An 18,038-nucleotide genomic window follows, 5' to 3' on the forward strand; every position below is an offset into this window, starting at 1 on the left:
GACTTTCCGGTGGTGAGTGTGGTAAGAGGGTGGTGGTATGGTGGCTAGGGAATGGGAATGGGAATGGGAAAGTCTAGGGGGGGGGGGGTGGGGAATGGAGTTAGAGGGATTTGGGGGAATGAAGGGAGTAAAGGGAATGAAGAAAATGGTCTAACAAAAACAACAACAAAGGGAATGGGGGTAGTTGATTCCCATTCCCTTTGATGATTAACCTCAACCAAACGGCCCATAATAATTTTGGATAATTAGTACTTCGTACTATGTAAGTTTTGTTACATTGAAAGTAAGTCTAGACACACTTATTAATAAGCCAAGATAAATTATAAGTTTGGAAAAAGTATTCAAATTATAAAGAGAAAACCTAGCGAGCTATAGATTATGATGATCACTAATCAGTATATTTGTATATTCTTACCAATTTGATCCCATCCCAAACGGCAAATGCATTAGTTGGCATGTTTATTAACTTTTGAGATAAAATTGATTAAATAGTAGTGAAATAACTTAATCAAGGATGTGTAATATACTTAAAACGCTTATTTTATTTTTGTAAGTTTGGACCAAAGGTTTACTCTTACTTAGGCCTTGTTTGGTTCACCTTATTTGTGCTTATCTGAATTTATCTGATCTAGTCTGATCTGATCTGAATTAAATGTCAAATTTGACCTTAAATATACAATAATTTATACGGAAAAAATACATCAAGTGAGGTCTTGTTAGATTTGTAAAAATGTGTCTTTTATTAATATGTAATTTCATATATTTTTTTCATTACACAATTAAACATATTTAGCGATAAAAATCGGACATAAAACGATGATCTGATCTGAATTTATTTTTTCTAATCTAATCTAAACTTATTTTTTCTGATCTGATCTATCTGAACTTATTTATTCTGATCTGATTTAAACTTTTTTTTTTTTTTTTTTTTTTTTTTTTTTTTTTTTTTTTTCTGAAATAAGTAAAAATAAGGTGAACTAAACAAGACCTTATTCACCTTCCAATCTTCCATGCATCCAAATAGTTTGGGGAGGGCTAAATAATTTTTGTGTTACCTCTTTGATAACAACCTCTTTGATAACAATTTATTTATTTATTTTCCTTTCCCCGAGGAAACAAATATTTAAAAAAAGGAAGATAATTTTTTTTTTTTTTTTTTTTGACAACAGCAAAGATAATTTTCTTTCAAAATCATGTTTTTTTAGTGAAATCTTCTCTAAGCATCCTAACTTGTTTCGAGCTCAATTTATGAGATCAATCCTTATTAGAGGTATTTTGGGGGGTGAGAAATTACTACCCTCAACAGATGTTGTTGCGTATCTCAAATATATTAATCTATGAAACATTCCAGTTTGATGAGACACCTTTTCCTTATTTTCTAACCACAACAACATATAACGAGAATCAATCCCAAAATTACTTGGAGCCGGAAGGGAAACTCTAACATCTTTTAGACGCGTAGGTTTATAGTTTATACCGTAAGCATATACGTTGCATGCATAATAACCCCAAGCATACAACAACCTACAACCGTTATTTCTCTTTCTCTTTCCCTCTCCTATTGTTTGTTGTCCACATTCAACAAATCACTCACCACCCCTAAATCAATCTCAACTACGTTTCACGAATCACAACCACAATTCCCCCATTTTTCCCTCCTTTCTCAATCCTCTGTTCTTCACTCACCCCTTCTATCTATTTAACTCCGCTTTCCTAATCCTTTCTCTCTCCTCAAATTCATCCAATTCAATACCCAGAAAAAAACCCAGTTCCAAATTTTGCTGATTTTTGATTTTGATGAAGGAATTTGCTGGGGTTAGAACCCAAGGACAGAGATTTTGATTGCAAACACGGCTATACAAAGAAAAATTCGGCCTTTGCACGCCCGTGATGTGCGACGCAAAAAGGGCTGTAATTGTCTTTTGATTGATCGAGGTAGTCCTTCGTTGCACGGCGGACGCGGCGCCTTGCCTTCCGAAGGCGGCAGCCCTTCCGATCTTCTCTTTCTTGCCGGAGGCGGTTGTTTCTGAGCTTTGTAGTTGTAGTTTATATATATACAAGTAGTTGGTGTAGTTGTATAGAAGAAAGTTTGATTTTTTGAATTTTTTCTGGGGAAGAAGAAGAAGCAAAAGAATTAAAAATGTTGAGGATTAAGAGGGTTCCGACGATTGTTTCGAATTATCAGAAGGAGGAGGGAGATGGGTCTGCTCGGTTTGTTGGTGGGTGTGGCCGGAATTGTCTCAAAGAGTGTTGCATACAAGGTATTCGATGAAATTCCTCTTTGAATTCCTGTTATTAATTTATATCTGGTCATTTTTGTGAAAATGTTTGATTGTAATTATCATGGATGCATGTTGTGCTATTGTAATTTGATGGATTGTATATAAATATATAATTGGGTTTTTTTTGTCCTGAAATTTTTGGGAATTTATGAATGCATGTTGTGCTATTGGTATTGGATTGTATTTAATTGGGTTTTTGTCCTGAAATTTGCGGGAATTTGATTTGATATTTTATTGAAAGTAGGTGAATTCTTTTGAATGTTTGTCAATGGTGAATTTGGGGAGGGAGGTATCTATTGCTTTATTAGACGGATGTCGAGATTATCCTCATAACTTAGGGCCCGTTGGGTATCTCTTTGAAACCTTATGTTATGTGTGAGACGGGAATATATTGTAATCAATTAGAATTTTGTCACTATAGTGAAGGAACCGTTGGCTGAGCTTAGATATGGTTTGCATGGGGTCGTTTTTGCAATTTGTTGTTCTTGATTGATTTATAGTGGATGTCTTGGAGAATCGTTAAGAATGTTTCAGATAACAACACCTAGGGGTGATTGTGTTAGCCCCTTAAGAGAATTACTTTTTCTGGATTTATGTTTCGTACACTGATTGCTAGGTGCTTGTTATGTGAAAGGTGTTGCATGTAGTTTTGGTTGAGGGCACATCTGCACATTACTGTGATTGATCTTTGTTTGTTGGGACCTGGACTTTTCAATAGGTGCAAAACTGCCTCTGTACGCTTACAAGAGGGTCAATAAGATTGGAACTGATAAGGATTTGGTTGTTGATGAGGCAAGAGAGTCTCCTGTTGCCTTCCTCGACTCACTCTTGCTTGGAGAGGTAATTGATACTTCAAGTTAAACAGAGATACAAACCTAATTCTTATTATGTTTAGACACTAGTTTGTACTATGCACGGTATTAATCTTATTCTTGATTTGCTATGATAGTGGGAGGACCGCTTCGAGAGGGGCCTATTCCGCTATGATGTTACTGCTTGTGAAACCAAGGTCTGATATAGCTTTTCCTGTTCTATATTATCATCTTTTATCTCTGTTCTATTTGTTGGTTTGGAGTTAGTTTTTGTGGTTTGGAATACTGATACATTATCATGGATTAACTATAGGTGATTCCTGGTGATTATGGATTTGTTGCCCAACTTAATGAGGGCCGTCACCTGAAGAAACGGCCGACTGAATTCCAAGTGGACAAAGTTCTTCAACCCTTTGATGGTAGCAAATTCAACTTCACGAAAGTTGGGCAGGAAGAGGTGCTCTTCCAGTTTGAAGCAAGTGAAGACGGCGAAGCTTACTTCATCCCTGCTGCTCCAATCGCTGTCGAGAATTCACCAAGCTTTGTTGCCATTAATGTAACTTTTTCCACTGTTATCCAGTGTTAAGAATTATGTTATCTGTGATGTTGCAAAAATTTATTAATCATTTGATGTATTATGTTTTTTTGATGAACAGGTCAGTCCTATCGAATATGGACATGTGCTCTTGATTCCTCGAATTTTCGAGTGCCTACCTCAAAGGATTGATTGTGAGAGTTTCTTGCTTGCTCTGAACATGGCAGTTGAAGCCGGGAGTCCTTACTTCCGTCTTGGATACAATAGCTTGGGTGCATTTGCTACCATTAACCATCTCCATTTCCAGGTATTCTATCAGGGCCCTTTTGGTATTCCTTAAATTTTTTATATCTTCATGGATATTGTTTCTCAAAGATTAACTGTATATTTTCCGGAAAACAGGCTTATTACTTGGCTAGCCCATTTCCCATTGAGAAGGCTCCTACCAAGAAAATCACCACCACCAGTAATGGTGTCAAGATATTTGAGCTCCTGAAATATCCAGTAAGGGGTCTTGTCTTGGAAGGTGGGAATTCTCTCCAAGATTTAGCCAAGGAGGTCTCAGACTGCTGCATATTTCTGCAAGACACTAACATCCCTTACAATGTTCTTATTGCTGATTCTGGAAGGCGGATTTTTATCCTTCCTCAGGTGCTACAAATATATCCCTTTACCTTTCCCTGAAATTCTTGTCCTTGTCATTTCCTTAGTTATTGACTTATATCTCTTGTTTTTGGATTCAGTGCTATGCTGAGAAACAAGCCTTAGGAGAGGTAAGTCCCGAGCTCCTGGATACCCAAGTCAATCCAGCGGTCTGGGAGATCAGTGGACATATTGTGTTAAAGAGGAGAAAGGACTATGATGAGGCGTCTGAGGGTAATGCTTGGAGGCTCCTGGCTGAGGTGTCTCTGTCAGAAGCAAGGTTCGAAGAAGTCAAGGCCATGATATTTGAAGCTATTGCTTGTCCTGTTGTTGAAAACGGGTCAGACATGCTTCTCAAGGAGGCTGAGCTTACATCTCCCCATGCTTCTAGAGAAGCGGATTCCATCAACCCAGCTGCTTCTCCTATGGTGTCCGGGAACCATGAGTGTTTGGTTCAACAGTAATATGGCTCTTCAGCTTATTATTTGCTTCCCTAAATGATGCAATCTGAGTTCGCATCATCTGTTTTAGCTTTATATCAATGAGTCGCATGTTTTGCTGCTGACTAATTGTTATGAGTAATGTAAGTATTTAACTCAAAAGAAAAAAAAAAAAAAACTAGGAAAATAGAGAATTTGAAAATTGGATCCTATTCATAGCTGTTGTTTCCTGTTGGCAACCTGCCTCAGTTGAACAGGCAATCTGCCTCAGGAGGGATGTAATATAAGTGCGCTTGCCCTGAGCAATTTGGCGCTTGTAAGACGCTGTTATTTGGATTTAATCAAATATCTTCTGTTAAGTAATTAATTAGCTTATTGTGTAGTTTATTTATTCATTGCAATGCCATAAAAAAAAAAAAAAAAAAAATCATTGCAATTGTTTTAGCTGTTCCACGCCTTGTACTTAACTAACCACTTTTTTCTCTTTTTTGTTCGTGTTTAGAATCTTGCTAATATTCACAAGGTAAAAAAAACTTCTAAATTGCTCTTAATATAATACGGCTGAAAAATCATAGTCATTTGGAGTCTTGTTTTATATTAAGTATTAATACGTAATCAAAGGTATTGATAGTTAAAAATGTGCATCAACATAATGACATACATAAACAATTAGGACGAGAACTTCAAATTTAAATAGAAAAAGACTGAGTATGCTAGCAGGATTGCTAGATGATGTGAAATGTGTTACTTTTTAAATATTTATGACTATTATAAGTTTATAATTGATTTCTAAACTGAATTTTTTATTAACGGACCATTTAATTTTAGAAGCTAAGGGTATCGCAGATTAAGTGGAAATGTGTGGGTTTCTACTTGTGACTTGTGAGCAACAAATTCATATACTTATTTTCTTTAAACTCCCTATCAAATAGCCGACCAAAAGCCTTTCCATGTTTACACCCTAACAAAATTGTGCGCAAGTTTGCAAGAAAAGAGTTCCTTTATGCCTTTACATGTGCTCTAATCCGTTATTTTGGGTTTAAAACAATGTGGTTCTTTCAATTAACTCACATAATTTCCATGAAAACCAAGTAATAATCAATCCATGTAAGAAAAGCATGAATGTACACTCCGTAACTTGGTTCCCTAAAATCCTCTATATAACTCATTACAAAGCAGACCTTTTAAGTTGGTAATGAATAATATTAATAATGCATCTCAAAATGAAAAATTTAGCCTATACTTTTTATTTCTTAGCACTATTATCTCTATTTGTAGAAGTGGGTGCAAAAAACAACATAGAAGAAGCGCGATTTAATGTCACCAAGGCTAACACAACTTCGCCATGGCTTAAAAGAGCCATAAATCCAAGAGCTCAACAACAAGGGTGTTGGAATAGGCCGTGGATTTGCTCAGGAACTCAATTCCCACCACGAAGATTGTGTTGTATGAATCGATGCATTGATATCATGTTCGATCCTCTAAATTGTGGTTTTTGTGGCATAAGATGTCCATTTACATGGCAATGTTGTAATGGATTGTGCATGAATACCAACCTTGATCCTTTTAATTGTGGTGGATGTGGGAAAAGGTGTGGATTTGGGAGGCCTTGTGGGTATGGGCTGTGTGGTTATGCACAACCCTATCCTCCTATCCCATTGCCTCCAATGCTGCCCGGACCGCCTTTCCCCTTTCCTTTCCCTGGGCCTCCTAGGTCTACTGGCTCGCAAAATAGTCCCCAAATTTCCAAGAAAGAATGAAGGCATTTACATGCATTGATGCATGGTTCATTAGTTTTTAAACATGCAAACTAAGACTATTCCATTTGCATGTTCCTTCAAAATTTTCATCTTTTAATTCTTTGGATAGTCATTTCAAGTATTAATATCTTGGATTAGTAGTCATGTTTCTTATTTTTAGTTAAGTTATTAGTGTTTGTTTCATGGTCATAGCTCATAGTTGGAGCAATTTAGTTTGTTTTAGTGAAATAGTTGATTATTTACGGCTATTCACAAGATTTTGAATGATGAAATTAAAATTGTAACCGACTTTAGCTTTTTATTAAATCATTTATATGACTATATATATCATATATGTCGGTCACTCTATTTTGAAATCTTGTACTTAGAAGGTAATTATTGATCATTCTCACATTCTATCTTTATATTCGTTTTTTTTTCCTAATTATTAAAGATGTAAAGCTAGTATTACATGATTTATCTTTAGGTAGTGTTGCTTGTAGTGTTTTACTTGCACATAATCTTTCTCTCTTGTTTGTTATTCGTTATGAATTTCACATCATTCACAAACTATTCTTTATTAATTCGAGCTGTGATTTTTTGATAAGTTATAATTTACAAACTTTTAGCTTAGGGAATATAAATAATAAATTTATATTATTACGAGAGAAAGCTACAGAGTAAAAAAAACATTGTACTATAATAGGACATAATAGACACAAATTTATTATTAAAACTTATTTTTGGCCGTGCTATAATGAAAATTTTGTTCTAGATTTCAAAACTTTGTGACTAATGCGAGAATTACCTCACCTACATAATACTATCACACCAACAAAACATTAGACAATAGAGGATAATGCGTTAGGCTAAGAACGACACAATGCATCATGAAAAAAACACAACCAACACGTTAATATGCATACTGGGACCACATTTCTGTTGGAAAAATTACATACAACTCATTACAGGCTATTATAACAAAACACGTTAAAATAAATGAACTTAACATATACACTAGGAAAGCACGAATACAATAAAAGACTTTGGAGTCGTATTATCCAACCAACCCTATAAAAGGTAGTCATACGACACGGTTGAGACCTTATTAGTGAGTCCTGTCATAATATCATGGACTGAGCCTAGCCGACTCTAGACACGCTAGCTCGACATACAAGATTCTTTATTAGCGAGTTATGTCATACTATTATGAACCGAACTTAGCCAACTCTAGACACGCAAGCACGACATACGAGATTCCCAATGGAAATCGACCAATCTCACTAGGAAGAATAAAAAATAGTGCCAAAAACCCAAAAAAGACGCCCAAAATCCCTCTTCACCGTTCACTCACACAGTCACAGGCTCCAAGCACTCCTATACTCTCTTCAGTCATCCCTCACACTCTCATCTTCCTCTGTATCTCGCTGTTCTTCCACCAAAACGACGCCGTTTTATTCGGCCTTTCAGGTATCTCAATGCTTTCTATCTCTCTTTTTTTCTTTTTTCTTTTCTTTTCTTTTTTAATTATTTTAGTTTATACTATTTTTTTGAATTATTTCTGGGTATAATTTTGGTGGGTTTTCATTTATTTTGTGGAATTGTTGTGTATCTTTGAATCTGTAATTTCAATTACGTACATAGCTAGAACAATTTGAGGTTCTATATGAATTTGATTTTGGAATAAAATTTGTGCGAATGTGAGTATTAAATTCTCAATTAGGATTTGTTTAATTTCTTCTGCTTTTGTGCTTAATTGCGTGATACAATTTGTTTAATTTCTTCTGTTTTTGTGGTTAATTGTTGCAAGAATTTATCTTTACTAGTTTGTGTATTTCATGATATGGCAACTTGTTTTGTGACATATTTCAGGGGTTTTAGCATAATATTTAGGTAGTTTTCATATTTGCAATGGCCTCTTCATCCTCATTGAGCATGTGTGCATCGAACGGGGCGGTTGGCATTTGCAATGTGAGTAAATCTCAAAAGGTTATTATGAGTGGCTGCCCGGAATTATTCGGGAAAAGGGTGGTTAATTGTATGCCAAATTGCTCGTCTGCTGACTTCACCCTGGTAAAGGGTTCGTTTGGGGCGAAACCATTAAAATGGGAGTCGAATGGGGAAGTTCCGATGAGGCTTGGAGTTCCTTGCCATGTAGCTAGTGTTAGGAAAACAAATTTGTTCTCAGTAGGTCAGAAATTTCAACTTGATGATGTGCTTGACGCTCAGCAGTTTGATAGAGAGACTCTTAGTGCAATTTTTGAGGTGGCGAGGGAGATGGAGAAGGTAGAAAAAAACTCACCTGGGAGCCAGATTTTGAAGGGATACTTAATGGCTACTTTGTTTTACGAGCCATCTACTAGAACCAGGCTTTCGTTTGAATCTGCTATGAAACGGTTAGGTGGTGAAGTCTTGACAACTGAGAATGCTAGAGAGTTTTCATCTGCTGCCAAAGGAGAGACACTAGAGGGTAGGTCTTACTAGTTTTTACATGATTGTTATTGGCAGTCCTCTGATGTTGTTTTGGTTGTAATGTGTTGCCTTCTTATGCAGATACTATTAGAACAGTTGAAGGATATGCGGATATCATTGTGATGAGGCACTTTGAAAGTGGTGCTGCTAGAAGGGCAGCTACAACTGCAGGAATTCCCATCATAAATGCAGGAGATGGTCCAGGGCAGCATCCAACTCAGGTCAAGTCTTATTTTATCTTGATTGTAACCTTTTAATCAGCACTGACTGATTTTCGATGAAGTTGCTGCTCATTTAATAACATGTTTTGGAGGTTAATGATGTTAGTTGATAAAAATTTCTTGGACCCTACATTATTGAGGTGCTAATAAGACATTGGCTATTTTAAATTATAAGAGGATATTTTTTGGTCATAGTTTAAAGGAAATGCATCCTTTGGGTTAGCCATGATTTCTATGGTATGTAGTGAGACAGAAATATAACCCACTTTTGTGGCTTTAGGTTTGGTTGTTAATTGATGAGAGCTAATTGCTAAACTACATTTGTGGCTATGCGTATGTGTTGGTGTGTTTGTGCGCCTTTGTGACAATGTCTTTTCATCATAGATCGCACAGAGGGCCTGTTTGGCAATTAGATGTTTGTTGCTTTGACCGGCCGTTAGCTGTTTGTATTAGCTGTTTTGACTAACTGATTGTAATTAGCTGTTTTGTGTGCAAGTGTTTGGTATATAGCTATAAGTTATTGGCTGTTTAAGAGTACTCGTATAAAACAACAAAAAGCTAGAAGCTCTTTCAAAAAGCGCTTCACGTGATTTTAATATTTCAAACAGCTCCTAACCAAACACCCCAAAGAGCTTTGGTTAAACATCTCTTTTTGCTTCAAAAAGCTCTTAACCAAACACCCCAAAGTTTGACATTTTGATTGTAAGAACTCAACTTTTTCATTGATAAATGCATAATGTATATACCAGTCATGCTCTGTGATCTTTGATGATGATACTTCACAGAATTACTTAATCTGTTCAAGCCACTGCTCATTAGAGAATCCTCACATTAATTCATTTGTAATCAATTCTTGATCACATTGCCCTCAATGATATAGTAGAAGAAGATAGGTTTATATTTATTTTGACATACTTTGCTTGGGAAAAAGTCAGGCACGTCTGTTTCCTTTTGCAATATGAACTGTTTAGTAAGTAAAAAAAGTCAGCAGTTTCCCCAACTTTTCTGGTTTCCTGGCTTGAGGACTGAAATAAATCATCGTGTCATCTTTGTCTCCCCCTCTCCAACTATCTTGGGTTGGTCCTTTACCTTACATATCAACAAAAAAGTAGAATTGTATGATGATTGTAATATAGTAAATACAAAGATGTGGCCTATATTGATTCTGATGCTATATGTCGCAAGCATTATTGTTGTTAATCCTGACCTGCTCTTTTATGTGAATGTAGGCTCTTTTAGATGTATACACCATTCAAAGAGAGGTAGGAAAGCTAGATGGCATTAGTGTTGCATTGGTTGGTGATCTTGCTTATGGAAGGACTGTTCGTTCTCTGGCATATTTGCTTGCCAAGTATAATGATGTAAAAATATACTTTGTGGCACCAGATGTGGTGAAAATGAAGGTATGTCTGGTGAATATTTTATGTAAGGTCATTTAATTTATCTTGCTAGAAAATATTCAAATATGGAAATCTAGAATGCAGTAATTCTAGAATACTAAATTGCAATATATTGCAACTTCAGGATGACATTAAGGAGTATCTGACCTCAAAGAACATTCAATGGGAAGAAAGTGTTGACTTGATGGAAGTAGCTTCCAAATGTGATGTAGTTTATCAGACTCGTATTCAGCGAGAGCGTTTTGGGGAAAGGATTGATCTTTATGAAGAAGCAAGAGGAAAATACATAGTTAATAAAAATGTGTTGAATGTGATGCAGAAGCACGCTGTAGTCATGCACCCTCTTCCACGTCTTGACGAGGTATTTGTCTGAACCCTTACTAGTGAAAGTGATGCATGTACTGTGGTCCTTCCTTCCACATTAGATCATTACTCTATGTCCCTCTTCTCATTCCCTATTTTCCACGTTTAGGGAAATTTATTGGATAGAAATTGCTTCTCTTGGTTGATGGCTCATTTTGGCCTTTACAGATAACTGTAGATGTGGATGAAGATCCAAGGGCAGCCTACTTCAGACAAGCAAAGAATGGTCTTTATATCCGTATGGCTTTGTTGAAGCTTTTACTTCTTGGATGGTAGTCAATAGATTAGAGTATTATTGATTTGCTAGGGAACTGAAGTATGGTTGAGTAGGAGCAAGATGAGGGGTTGAGGGCTCTATGATGATGTGTTTTTTGAGGATGTGTTTGAACTTTGAAGTTATCAGAAGTTTTGACAACTTATGAAAGTTTTTTTTTTTTTTTTGGTAATTTTGTCTCGTGCGCTTAACCAGCTACTCAGCTAGATCTTCAAGATGCCAGTCAAAATGACGGCAGTTTTGGAAATCATATTTCATGCAAATAACCAGTTTTGGGTTACGATTCAGAACAATTTAGATCAAGTTTTTGGAAACATGGCCCAAGTAAAGATTCAAATGTTCATAGTATGCTGTATCGCCTGTATAGGCTTATAAAAATTATCAGAAAACATGAAGTAATTTGTTACAGTATTCCTAAAAAAAAGAGAAGAAAGTAATTTGTTACAGCAGTGTAGTTGCTCAACATAGCTATAAAAGTTTTTCACTGTCATACAATGTGAACTTGAGAGAGGCAATGGGGAAATTAAATTTTCAAGGATTAAAACCAAGCCAAAAAAATTTCTAATCTAAAAAGCGAAAAGCAAGATTTATAATTTGTGTAATTGTTATTAGTAGGCTGGGAAATTAGGATCAACTTCATTTTGCCAAGATGTCAGTCCCCCGACAATATCCTTGGCTGAGGCGAAGCCATGACTGTGTAGTAATTGGACAGCTCTTTGAGAATCATTGCCTCTTCTGCAAACTGTATACAGATGAGCACCGGAAACACCTTTACGTGTTTCCTCTTCCTTCAAAGCGGCAGAGATTTCTGGTAATCGGGACTCCAAACTTGAGAGTGGGAGATTAAGAGAATTGGGAAGTGAGATTATGTCAAAATGATGAGCAGGTCGAACATCGACCAAAATATGTGCTTCTCCATTGATAACCTTCTCATTGTACTCCTTGCAGCTAATTCTTGAATCTGCAGGTACGAGGTTCAACTTTGGAGGAGCCTGCACCCAGATAAGATAATCGGGAAATCAGCCGTTTAAAACACATTTAAAACAAATTGCAGAAACCTGAACAAATTACAGCATGTAGTCGAGTCTCATGCATTACAAGATAATTCCTTAGCTATCATGATCATGAAGGCAGGGAGTTCATTTAAATATATCTTTTGTTTAATTCTGTGGCCTAGAAGAAATTATTAAGGGTTACTCGACCTAGTCTATGAATCATTCATACAACCAACAACTTCATAAAATCTAAGGCAGCTCTTCTGTCATCAAAATTCATAATAAAGCTCTATGTACAATAATTAATGGCCACAACTCACAAAGGAAGGGTGTGTTGATATAAAGTGCTTCAGCCTGCCAAGAGTACCTTTTATTGTGGGGAATACTTAAAGTGCTTCAGCTTGCCAAGAATATTACCACCTTTTATGGTGGGGACTGCTAAAATTTAGAAAGATTATGCAGAACATAACAAATCATCATCATACACCAAGTAGTCATTTTAAAGTATAGCATTTGTTTTGGCGCAAAATTTAGAGTAAAGCATATACCCTAAAACAGACTTGCATGGGAATCCAGGTTTATCAAAGCATAGGCATCTTTCTTAAAGCCCCAACAAAAACTGTTGAAGATAGGACAACACTATCATATCTAGCGATATTTCAATATGATTAAATAGGAGAAATCTGAGACCAGAACACCCAATTCATTCAATAGAATTTGACTGTGTATACATTACACTAGCAGGAATAATTTTGACCCTATAATTACCAGCATTGGGAGGTCATAAATGATAATAACATTAGAGAATGTCAAGCTTAATAAAAAACAAAAGAAAATAAAGTCTTACTGTTGACAGGGAAGAATGGGTGAACTTCTCGTAGTCAAATTCTCTAAAATGTTCAGGGGTAAATGCAGATTTTTCTCCACAGGCTTCACATTGTGGTGACTGTCCCCGTATTTTGACCTTAACAATGAGAAAATTGAACATTAGCAATCCGCAAGCACAAATAAGTTGTCAGCAAAACCCAATATAAATTAGAAAATAGAAGTAAAAAATGAATGCGTAGTACTTTTTTCAGTCCAATAGATTTTAAAAGAAGGTTGTTATTGATAAAATCTTTAGGAAGTAAAGCTTGAATCAAATACCGAATTTATTCCACAAGGACATATCAGCAATGCCCAACACTCATTGTTTTCTTGAGTCTTGATTCACATTAAAGCACTAAGACTGACTGTGCAGGCACAAGTCAATAAGACTTTTAGTTGCTTATCCAATCCATTGATCATCACATAATTCAACAAAGAGCTTTGATGTAAAGGAGAAGTATTTTGTGGGTTTTCAGAGCACATTTATAGAGTTATCCATATTGATCACCAGCTTAAAACACATCAAACAAAATACAGATAGTAATGACAATATTACTATTTAAACTACTGTAAAATAGGTCAATGACTAGACGGAATAATCACTTTTGGTTCATGTAGCCGACCCCATTTATGGGATTAAGGCTTTGATTGATTAGTTGAAACTACTGTAAAACAGAAGAGGCACAATTTGAAAAGGAGATTGGAAAGGCATTGTTTGACAAGGCCAAACATCAGAAATGGGAATGTGAATCATACCACACGAATCCTTCCAGACAATGAGACAATGCATCAAATATAAGCATCCGTCCTGAAAGTGGCTCACCAACATCACTAGCAATTTTTATAGCCTCTAGGGCTTGTAAAGTTCCAATGACTCCAGGAACTGCAAAGCATAAGTTAAGAGAAAATAATAAGCAGTTGTAATGCAAAAATAGAAGGTGATAAAAACCAAAAGTAATTCACAAGACACTGAATTAGGCAGCTGAAGAAGTTCTAAAAAAGAGCATCAAAAATCAGCAACTAGCAAAAATAGCAAGACTCAAACTTGATTATGCAGACAGCAACTCTGGTGAGTTAAAATAACATATTTTAGTGTATGCAATGCCAGGACCATTGCCTCAAACTCAACTTCTACACACTGTTTCAATGCTTTATAACCACATTACTCCAAATGGAATCCAAAACCACAAGCTGTAGAAGCACCATACAAAATTTAACCATTGCGTTTGAGACAAGCATGATATGCAGGCTGTATAAGCATATGTGAGCACTATGTCTTCAGCAACTCACCTACTCCAAGGACACCACTGTCCGAACATCTTTGACATGCTGTCATGGGTGGTGGAGCTGAAAATAGGCATCTATAACATGGGCCACCTTTGTAGTTGTAAATGGTAAGCTGTGAATACATTGTGATCAGTTCATACATAGCTAGCTTAAGATTTATAGAACATGATAGCTTAAGCCAAAAATATAAGTAAAAAACTATATGACAATTACACAGGATATACCTGTCCTTCAAATCCTAGAGCAGCACCTGATACAAGAGGCTGCAGAATAAGAATTTAAAGATGTGAGAAATGGACTAATATTGCATAACCTAGGAGGCAAAATGACATGCATATTACACATGACTCTATGGTGAATGATACTGAAGATCTACATGATCCTACTGCACAGTGAGCACACATGAAAGAACATATGACTAGGTGTATCAACCATCACATTCGTTACCTTTTCTTAATAACATTAGTTTAAACCTTCACACTGTTATTATTACTCACAGCAAGTTGTCAACTGATTATTGAATTTCCATATAAATCATCTATTTTTCTAGAGAAACATAATAAATTATACTTCCCTGATAATATTCTATTAAAACAGCGGTTTTAACAAATCAAACACCTGATAAAGTAACTCCAAGTAATTATCAGGGCTTTAAAATAACCCATTACCTTTTTCAACACAACACAACAATCATTGATCATGTAGCGACTTGGGACATTGTCTGTGGCATCAATTATTAAATCATACCTGCAAAATGCCATCAGTGAAGAATTATCAAGTCACAAACAAGTTGAGAGTTAATTACTTAAATGAAGAATAATACACGAGTATAAAATAATTTGGGAAAAGTACTTGCTAAAGATCTCCAAAGCATTTGATGTTCGTAATGCTTCCCTATATTCAACAATCTCAATTGTGGAGTTGATCCTGAAACAAACATCAACATCAAGCCTAATAAAAAAAATGCTTTTTTTTTTTTTTTTTTTTTTTTTTTTTTTAATATTATATTTATATTATTATTTTTAATGTGGTAATCAGGCATAAGGATACAAGTAGAGAATTACGCACGAGCGACAGGCAGCAGCAGCAGATTCTACTTTGGACTTGCCGATGTAGGCCTCAGTGTGGATAACCTAACGTCCATACCAAATTAAAAGGAGATTTAAGTTAGAAAATTTTTAATTTATAATACAACAGTAAGCAATTAAAAATGTGATAAGAACAGAACAGTCTAAGGAGCACACCTGCCTATGCATATTATTAAGCTCCACTACATCATGATCAACAATACCTATTCGACCTGAAAGACAGCCCGAAAATTTTTTAGATTTAATGAAGTTCAGTAAGTTTAATTGTAACACATTAATGACAAATGTATCTTAAGTAGGATAGAATATGGATTGCTAGGAACAAATAATTGCCCTCTAGGTATAACATCACAACAAAATGACGTCTTACCGACTCCACAAGCTGCAAGATACAGAAGAGCTGGTGATCCCAAGCCTCCAGCTCCAACAACTAGGATCGATGACTTCAACAGATTTGACTGCCCTATAACAATTAAACAGTAAATCAAAAGAAACCTCTTAAACCTTTGATATTATGCATAAACAAAAGAATAGCCCAACAATGCTATGTCAAACAATCATCTTTACACCAATTTCAACAAGTTCTTACATGATTAAACGCCATACGAAGTCTCCATAAACACACTAAGCAACATGGACCCTTTGAAAATATTGAACAAATATGGTGAGCATATACTATGCTGTGATTTTAATACTTTGAATAACCCAAAATTCAATCCCATTGCCTCAATTTTGATACAAAATCTATATTAAGCATTGAAATCCAACAATGCAACAATTAAAACAATGCTAATTTCCTTGCAATATTCTACTCCAATTGAAGAATTAATAAACTTTAATTAAACAAACAAAAATAAAAAAAACCCACAATTCAATAAAATTACCCAAACAATGAAAGATATCTGCTAAATTTAGTAAATTTGCACAATTTTAGCTACTCAAAATTACATGAACACTAAATTAAACAATATAAAAAAACAAAAATTAATGAAAGAAACAACAAACATCAGAAAAATCATGAAAAATGAATCATAGATTAAAAAGAAAAGGGGAAACCTTGAACGCCGAAAGAGGGGAGCAAAAGATGACGACTATAACGGTAAATAGCATCGGACGGTAATCCATGGCGGTTGCGGCTGGAATCAACGGTGGAGATTGAAGGGCAGGAGCCGTTACATGGGGATTGTTCGGAAATCGAAGAATCTCGAAGCTGAGATTCTAGGGCTGAAATTCGAGCTTCAATGTCGCTTTTTTGAGCTTTTAAAGCGTCGATTTCTTCAAGTAATTTAGTATTGGTTTCATCTTTGTGCGACTCCATTGTTGTCTGCAGTGAAGAGGTAGGAGAGAGAGTGATGTATTGAAGGTGATTAAAAATGTCAAAAACCCTACGATTTTGACTTTTTGGGTTTATAGTCCAAAACAGTCAAAAGGTAAGAAATAGTTTTAGTTTAACCTCTATGATAAACATTAAACAGATTTAGGACCTGTTCTCATTAACTAAACTCAGCTGAATTAAATTGAACTGAACTGAACTGAATATTTTATAAGAAAAGGAAATTAGGAGCTGAACTGAAATGAACTAAATTTTCAACGCATGAGAAGATTGAGAACAAATCTTTAGTTTAGTTTAGTTTTAGTTTAGTTTACCGCAACTTAAATGGGGAAACTGCTACTTTAAATAGGGGTTTTACACTTTTACCTATTATAATTGACGCAAAACTTACACTTTTAGTTTAACCACCATCAAGAATCAACTAAACTAATACGAAATAATTCTAGCAGCTAAGAACCTAAATTACTCCGTCTCAATTTTTTGTGGACTTTGGGATTATAGGATTATAGTAAATCATTAAACTAATTATCGGGAATTAAAAAAACTAATTTGGAAATTTTGTCCTCAAACAAGATTCAAAGTTTGCTTTTATGATTGCTATAATCTAAGTTTTTAATTATTCGGACACATCTTCTATAAGTGTGAATTTTCAGGCTTTTCGGACTTATGATTAGGTGGTTTTGAAATTGGAAACCGCACAATGGCTTTGTGATGTTTTTTGAACTGGTGCATGAAATTGTTATAAACTTAATATGGCATGCACCTTTAATAAAATTGAAGATACTATAAAAATTTAAATTGAGAATAAGGAGTTTGAATATTTTAGATCAATCCATCTTGACATCTTAATTTTTAGGATTCAATTACTTACTATATAAAAAATTTCAGCTACTAAACAACCAGTACACTGCACACTCCACATCTCCACATATGCAAAGAAGGTAAAATTTGGTAGACATACATGCAGGAGCTTGAATGCTTGATACAAATTTATTCATTTGACAACTTATTTGGACATACATTTAGACAAACTAATTCACATGCTTTTAATATATCCCTTTTAACAGGACTTAAAATGCAACTAATTCATGTGTGCTGTTCACTTATAATCACTGATTTCGACATCACACGAGGATCATTGTGAAGCCATTCAGCATTCCTGCAGATTGTACAATATAATACAACCGAAAAGTACTGTTTCCTGTACTTATTGTACACAACTTGTGGATCATGATACAAAGCGTTGTAGCAAGACTTGTAGCTTGTACCAAATCTAAGGTCCCCTGCA

At 35.3% G+C, this 18,038-nt stretch overlaps 2 protein-coding genes and 1 pseudogene across 3 annotated transcripts; 2 read left to right on the forward strand and 1 right to left on the reverse strand.

Moving 5' to 3' along the window:
* Positions 1-1,583: 1,583 nt before the first annotated feature.
* Positions 1,584-5,074, forward strand: LOC145629404 (GDP-L-galactose phosphorylase 1-like). The gene is made up of 7 exons (XM_081682003.1): positions 1,584-2,261; positions 3,001-3,122; positions 3,232-3,291; positions 3,408-3,650; positions 3,751-3,936; positions 4,032-4,280; positions 4,373-5,074. Exons 1-7 carry the CDS (start codon positions 2,141-2,143, stop codon positions 4,733-4,735), a joined length of 1,344 nt encoding a protein of 447 aa, XP_081538129.1. The 5' UTR covers positions 1,584-2,140; the 3' UTR covers positions 4,736-5,074.
* Positions 5,075-7,702: 2,628 nt separating this feature from the next.
* On the forward strand, positions 7,703-11,345 carry LOC145629406 (aspartate carbamoyltransferase 1, chloroplastic-like). The gene is made up of 6 exons (XM_081682004.1): positions 7,703-7,920; positions 8,323-8,920; positions 9,004-9,143; positions 10,373-10,546; positions 10,668-10,904; positions 11,075-11,345. The coding sequence occupies exons 2-6, from the start codon at positions 8,362-8,364 to the stop codon at positions 11,180-11,182; spliced, it is 1,218 nt and encodes a 405-aa protein (XP_081538130.1). The 5' UTR covers positions 7,703-7,920; positions 8,323-8,361; the 3' UTR covers positions 11,183-11,345.
* A 160-nt stretch (positions 11,346-11,505) lies between these two features.
* Positions 11,506-16,774, reverse strand: LOC145629405 (adenylyltransferase and sulfurtransferase MOCS3-like; annotated as a pseudogene). Its single transcript, XR_014111669.1, has 11 exons — positions 16,474-16,774; positions 15,788-15,880; positions 15,574-15,629; positions 15,398-15,462; positions 15,182-15,256; positions 14,998-15,076; positions 14,554-14,592; positions 14,333-14,441; positions 13,799-13,925; positions 13,023-13,139; positions 11,506-12,172 (listed from the first exon to the last, which is right to left on the reverse strand). The product of XR_014111669.1 is annotated as an adenylyltransferase and sulfurtransferase MOCS3-like (transcript).
* Positions 16,775-18,038: the final 1,264 nt, after the last annotated feature.

This window comes from Chenopodium album, chromosome 4, assembly GCF_948465745.1.
Source record: "Chenopodium album chromosome 4, dcCheAlbu1.1, whole genome shotgun sequence".
Lineage (NCBI taxonomy): Eukaryota > Viridiplantae > Streptophyta > Magnoliopsida > Caryophyllales > Amaranthaceae > Chenopodium > Chenopodium album.

Bases quoted from the DNA above. Each gene is read 5' to 3' on its own strand.
- LOC145629406 (XM_081682004.1), top strand. From the start codon at position 8,362: ATGGCCTCTTCATCCTCATTGAGCATGTGTGCATCGAACGGGGCGGTT. The intron at 8,921-9,003 runs GTAGGTCTTACT...CTTCTTATGCAG, and splicing joins CAAAGGAGAGACACTAGAGG to ATACTATTAGAACAGTTGAA. The intron at 10,905-11,074 runs GTATTTGTCTGA...TGGCCTTTACAG, and splicing joins CTCTTCCACGTCTTGACGAG to ATAACTGTAGATGTGGATGA.
- LOC145629404 (XM_081682003.1), top strand. From the start codon at position 2,141: ATGTTGAGGATTAAGAGGGTTCCGACGATTGTTTCGAATTATCAGAAG. The intron at 3,123-3,231 runs GTAATTGATACT...TTGCTATGATAG, and splicing joins ACTCACTCTTGCTTGGAGAG to TGGGAGGACCGCTTCGAGAG. The intron at 3,651-3,750 runs GTAACTTTTTCC...TTTGATGAACAG, and splicing joins CAAGCTTTGTTGCCATTAAT to GTCAGTCCTATCGAATATGG.